Source organism: Nestor notabilis, unplaced genomic scaffold (assembly GCF_000696875.1).
Source record: "Nestor notabilis isolate BGI_N333 unplaced genomic scaffold, ASM69687v1 scaffold9160, whole genome shotgun sequence".
Taxonomy (NCBI): Eukaryota; Metazoa; Chordata; class Aves; order Psittaciformes; family Psittacidae; genus Nestor; species Nestor notabilis.
In genome coordinates this window covers 6,098-12,160 of record NW_009909679.1, presented here as the reverse complement: position 1 = coordinate 12,160, position 6,063 = coordinate 6,098, and the positions used below count along the sequence as shown (strand labels likewise).

Here is a 6,063-nt window from a genome sequence, read left to right as displayed (position 1 = left end):
ATCCTTCGGGGCAGGCAGCGGTGGCCAACATGTGGGGCGGTGACCCCCAAGGGACCATGCCCTGTGGAGCAGTATTTGGGGTGCCAACCACGCTGAGCAGAGCGTGCTTCCTGTTGCTGGGTGTTAAACCGCAAGTTACCCGAGTTGCAGGGTCTGCAATCCCCGCCTTCCCGTCGACTCCATTCCTGACTATCCAAACTCCATGAGGCGGTCCAAAACCCCATATTGTTTCCATATGTCGATGTTTGGAGAAGCCAAACAAAGAGCAAACGGGAGAGTTCTGGGCCCTGCTCAGAAAACACGGGCCCTCCTTGTCTCTTGAGGATACCGGTGAGAAGAAACTAGTTGGTTGCTGCCTTTCCCATGCCCTGCTCCCTTTGGGATCCAGGAAGCAACTGGCAATCCAAGCGCTGGGTCTCCGTTTGAGGCCAGCTGGCGTGTGCTCAGTTCCCGCTGGGAGGATGGGCTGTCCAGGCCAAGGCAGTAAGAGGTTTCATGTCCCCCCACCTCCAAAAACCCTTTCAGCTTGAAAGTCAGTTCTTAGCCAGGCAAAAGGGTTGGTTGCAGATAGCTTTAACCCCAAGTGCTTCCAGCACATCCAAAGCTATTTGCAGACAGGCTTTACCCCCTGCTCCAAGTGCCCTAAAAGATCTTGCGTGTGATCCGTAAAGGATCTTTTCTAGGAGCTGTGGAAAAGGAAGAGCGCTCGGCACAGGGACTGAATGGAAGAGCTGCTGAAGCAACAGCGTTTTTCACTGCTGCTCAGCTTCAGAGCGGGCTTTTAACGGCTTTTCTTCCTTTTTCCCCTTGCTCTGTGCAAGAATGGATCCAACCTCTTATCTGAGGAATTCCCCCAACTGATCTGCTCTGCTTTGGGAGCTCTTTGTTCCTCGGAGGAGCCGAGCAGCAAACGAATAAACACATGAATTCGCGTGCACTTGGTGAAAATGAGGCTTCCCTTTTGCATTGTTCATTCTTGGGCCTTTATTTCTCCCCTTTTCTTTTTCTCTTTATAGCCTTGAGCTCCAACTCTTTGCTCTGCCTCCAGCTGAGGCACAATTCTGCCACCTCTCTTGTGCCTTTTGTCTAAAGCACTCAGCCTGCTTCTCTCTTTAACTCTGCGGTGGGTTATATAGGGATGTGTTTTGCTGGGGCAGAACGTGGCACTAGTTGGGAGTTATTCCCTCTTAAACTATGTTGAAAGACTCGCTTGTCCTGGAAAGATTTTTGCCTATATTAAGGCAAGGGGTAATTTGTAGGTGCGACAAACATGGGGACAGGTAGGAGATGCTGTGGTAGGAGCACAGATTTAGTCATGTGGCAGCAAATTTCATGCCTAAAGGTGCTTTTATGTGCATGTACAAGTATTTCTGATGTGCTCGTAGCTGGAATCTCTAAGCCTCAATGAATAGCACTGCAGCACTGGACTCGTGGGTTCAGCATAGTGAGCAAATACATATGGGGACATATGTCCTGCCATAATGCCCAGAGGAATTCTGTAATCCACTTCATTCCTGGTGGCAGGCAGGGTTCCTGCAAAATGGGATGAGACAATTTGCCTCCTCAGTTTGCCCTCAGGATGGTTGCAAGGAGAAGGGTTTGGGACAGGTCACTCCAGAGACTGGAGAGCAGAAACATGCTGGGGACGAGGGAGCAGCAGAGAACTGGGCTTCACTACGAGGTCCTGGGCTGAGCTTTGGCCAACCCATGGACAATCACAACCCAGGGACAATGACAGGCTGCAGTCTTAATGCCTGGCTCTGTCCTCCTCCCCCTGACGTAGATCCAGAAGCAAGGTCCCCTGATGAATCTCTCCTGGGGCTATTGACTCAACTGGTGGCCCTGTAATCCTGGTGCTGGGTGTAGGTTGTGGCTGCTGCATTGGCATGCTCAGGTTTTGTTGGCAGGCTGATGATCACTGGAGTATGTGTATGACAGCCCAGGAAATTCTTGCTTAGGGGGTTGTGGGGTTGGCTTTGTCTCCAAAGCAGAGTCCTTTGGCTGCCCTACTCCCACTAAGTCTCCCACTAACCCGTTTTAATCTGTTTCCTTAAGATTATGTTTTAGTCTTTTTTCCCTGCCATGGCCATGGCTGCTCAAAAGTCATTCCTCCGAGAACAATTGATATTTTTTCCCAATTTCCCAACAAAAAGCTTTATTTGCCCAAGTGAAAGAGTATGCAGGAGAACCTCAAGAGATCATGCGGTCCCATTGGTCATGCTGCCAGTATTTGTCCATTCTTCCAAATACTCCACGGCAGGGACTGCTGAGCCTCAGTGAGCTCTCCCAGGGCTTCACCTCCTTAGGGTAATCTGTTTGTGGTGGGGGTGGGGGGGGGTTTTTTTTCTTGCACTTCCCATCTTGGATGAGCCCCCATTCCATTTTGCATCCTGTAAACACAGCAGAGAAAGGCAGCGCCTCATGGGAGGGCTTGTCTGAGCGCTCAAAAAGCAGAGCCCTCGAAACCTCGTGAACAAACCTGATCTGTCTTCATATGTAGGTCAACAACTGCGGTGTGGCTGTGATGTTCTTGTATGTAAAACACAGGCAAGAGCATCTGGCCACTGCAGAGTGCACATGTCCCTGCTGAGTCACAGATCCAGGCTCTTTCTGCCACCATTTCCCACCATGGAATGCTGTTTTCCGGTCTTTCCTCTTTCTTGGGTAGATCTGAAGGATGAGGGAGGGGGAAGTAGCTGGTTCAGTCCATCCTGCTGGTATAAGACAAACCATTTTAGGTGACCTGCCATGGAGAATGCGTGGATTTCTTTGCTATCCCCCTGCTCCAGCTTAAAAGCTTGGTTGCATGTGCTGCCTTTGTAGTGTTACAACTCCCTGGGTAGTGGGATAGGGCAGGTCCTTGCAGGTCACGCTACAGTGCTGCCTTGCTCTAGCTAAGAACTTGTTTCCACCACGTGCACTAACTCAAGCGTAGCCTGAGCTTTGTGCCCTGCTGCCAAAAGCTCGAACCTGTGGTCACGCCTGGAGCATTTCCCATCAATGCCCCTGGTAGTTGAGCTGAATAAACCCAGATCTCAGGCTCTAGGTTACAATCCTGAACTTGCCTCTGCTGTTTAGTTTCAAGTTGGTAGCTCTAGTTTGAACCCACACATGGGGCAAACAGGAGTGTGACGTAAAGGTTTACTTGTGGTTGTATTGAGGCTTCAGCTGACAGTTGGTCCTGCCAAGAGCTCAAGATGCGTCCCTTATCATAGAATGGTTTGGGTTGGAAAGGACCTTAAGATCATCCAGCTCCAACTCCTGCCATGGGCAGGGACACCTCACACTAGAGCAGGTTGCTCCAAGCCCCTGTGTCCAACCTGGCCTTGAACACTGCCAGGGATGGGGCAGCCACAGCTTCTCTGGGCACCCTGTGCCAGCACCTCAGCACCCTCACAGGGAACAACTTCTTCTATCCAACCTGAACTTTCCCTGTTTAAGTTTAGACCCATCACCCCTTGCTTATGTTTGAACCCATCACTCAGCCATTTTTTGGGGGTGGGGGGGAAAGGCAGGTTGGTACAGCCAAAATAAGCATGGCTGTGGGCAGATGCCATGTGTCAGAGGTGGGGACCACCACGCAAGGAGCTCCTCCCTCCATCCCCTAACTGCTGTGTGCCTTTCTCTTGCAGCCCACACACTCGTCTGCTTTTCCTGCTCGGATGCATCCTCCAACTGGGCCTGCCTGAAGCCTGTCAAGTGCGGGGAGAATGAAAACCACTGTGTGACAACATACGTCGGAGTAGGAATCGGTGAGTGGTGACAGCACCGTCGTCTTCTGCCCCTCTTGGCTGCTCTCCTGGGTCTCCTTGTGAGCTGCGGGAAGACTTTCCTTCCTTTGGGTGGGCAAAGGGGAAAAGTTCTGCTTATCAGGCAAGTGTCGGACCATCCCAAGAGATTTAGGAGGCATGTGCTGCCAGACGGAGTCAGGTTAAAGCCCACATGCCTTCACTGACGCAGGGAATCCAAAGGGAATTCCAGAATGGGGGCAGGGAGCTTGCTGGTGAATAAGTGAAAGTGTGGAGGATGCTGCAGGTTTCCTCTGGAGGAAGCTCCGGGGTTGCCCTTCCTGCTTTTTGCCTTGTGTTTGGCTTAGTTCATCCCTCACTCCCGCCTTTGCTGCTTCACTCCCTGTGGATGAGGCAGGGTTGCCAGGAAGGGAGATTTGCAGGTGTCCTCCCTAAGAGACAGGAAAGATCTGGTGGGGTCTCTGCTTCCTGAATGCTGCTCCTAAGGGAGCAGGCTGCTCTGGCACCATTGCGGAGTCCAGCTTGCAAGAAGGAGGGATGCTGCATGTCTTGAGCCCTTGATGTGGGTGGGTTGTGTGTGCACAAATGGAGGCTGGGAGCTTTTATCAACCTGTTGTCTTAGCACAGTGCTAATGGTTTCCTATTTCCTGCTGCTAAATGTAGGCTTGTGCCTCTCGCAGCCGACGATTGAAACACAGACTTCACTCTTAAGTGCCTCTCGGTGCTCTATGCGCCCTGTGTCTCGCATGAGGAATCCCAGGGTGAAGCTTCAGTGAGATACTTGAGATTCTTCACCGGAGCCGTTGGGGCCAAACTTTGGCTGACAGCCTGCAAGGGGTGTCTCTGGGGTGTTGCCTGGTTTCTAGGGTCTGTATGGGAGTTTATCACGGGTGTTGAACTGGCAGAGATTACTGTCATAGCCTGACGCCGAGAAGCACTTCATCCTCTCCGTGCCGCCTGTGATGCTTTGGCTATTTCAGTGCTGTTATTTCCTTTGCAGAGCAGGTGATGGCAAAGCCGAGAAACATTCTAACCCCAACCTCCTTTTGTTCTTCTTCCTTTCCCCCTCCTTCTCACCCTAAATTCAGGTGGCAAGTCTGGCCAGTCCATCTCGAAAGGATGCTCTCCCATTTGCCCCAGCGCTGGGATTAACCTCGGCATAGCGGCTGCCTCCGTGTACTGCTGCGACTCCTTCCTCTGCAACATCAGTGGCTCCAGCAGTGTGAAAGCCAGCTACACGGTCCTGGCCTTGGGGGTCCTCGTTAGCTTCATCTATGTCCTCAGGGCTCGCGAGTGATGGGGCTGGCCAAGGAAGAGCCGTCTTCCACGGGCCCTCACAGGTCTCATTAGCCAATATCTTCTCTGTTGCTGTCTGCAAGGAGATCCTCTACTTCTCAACAGGCTTCCAAGGTGGTTGTTTCCCAGACTTTATGCTCTTCCAGCATCGGAGACCTGGGCGGTTTGGCCAAGCTGTTCTCTTCCTTCTGTGGACATACCCCGCTGCACTCTCGCACCTCCTTGGCAAAGGTGGATCGTTTTGGAAGGGTTTCTGCTTTTATACCTAATATTCCCCCTCACCCTCATTTCTAAGGTTGGTTAAATCAAGGCTGGGACCCACTGAGAACCGATTGAACCCCAGACACCACCCGGTCAAAGCGTTCAGACCTTCCTGCCTCACCTCTATGGAGGTGCCTGGCACCGGTGTGCTCCAGCACATGGATGGCCCGGGCATTGGGAATGCATGACCCAAAGGGAGACACATTCCCGGCCCCTTGCAGCTGCAGTCTCTTTTTTATAAAATCATTTTGTTTCTTCTGATCCTGGGCTGACTTTTCTGGAAAATGACATGTCCTTTTGTCCTTCCGAGCTCTGTAAGTGCCAGACCTGAATAAACATGCTCCTGTTGTTACCTGAGGTGGGACGTGTGCTGTGTGTGTTTCCTTGCTCCAGACACAGAGATTAGAGAAGCTCTTATGGAAAAGTCAAATGTTATGCCCGTCACGAGGGCTTCTTACTCCTCTCGAGTGGTTTCATCTCAGCATGCCTTCCAGGTCACCTCTGAGCAGCAAGTCCATCTCTTTCTGACACACAGCTTGCTTCACCTCGCTTGGGAATCACCTTTTCCGGGTATATTTCAGTGGAAAATGCCAGTTCTTGTGGTCTGAGTCAACCCCATCACTCCTAAAGGAGCAAGTGTGCAAAGAACAGGACCTCTCAAAGGTAGCCTGCATGATACAAAGACTCGGTGCCTCAGTTTCCCCACTTTGGACTTACGATGGTGACAATGACATCGGTACCTAAATGATCCAGGGCA

At 51.7% G+C, this 6,063-nt stretch overlaps 1 protein-coding gene across 1 annotated transcript in view; it reads left to right on the top strand.

Moving 5' to 3' along the window:
- LOC104408188 (lymphocyte antigen 6E) overlaps positions 1–5,363 on the top strand; it is a 5,967-nt gene extending 604 nt beyond the window's left edge. The window contains exons 2-3 of the mRNA XM_010017750.1: positions 3,633–3,752; positions 4,838–5,363. Of these exons, the coding sequence (XP_010016052.1) occupies positions 3,633–3,752; positions 4,838–5,046 (329 nt within the window). The 3' untranslated portion in view covers positions 5,047–5,363. The remainder of the gene's footprint in view (positions 1–3,632; positions 3,753–4,837) is intronic.
- Positions 5,364–6,063: the final 700 nt, after the last annotated feature.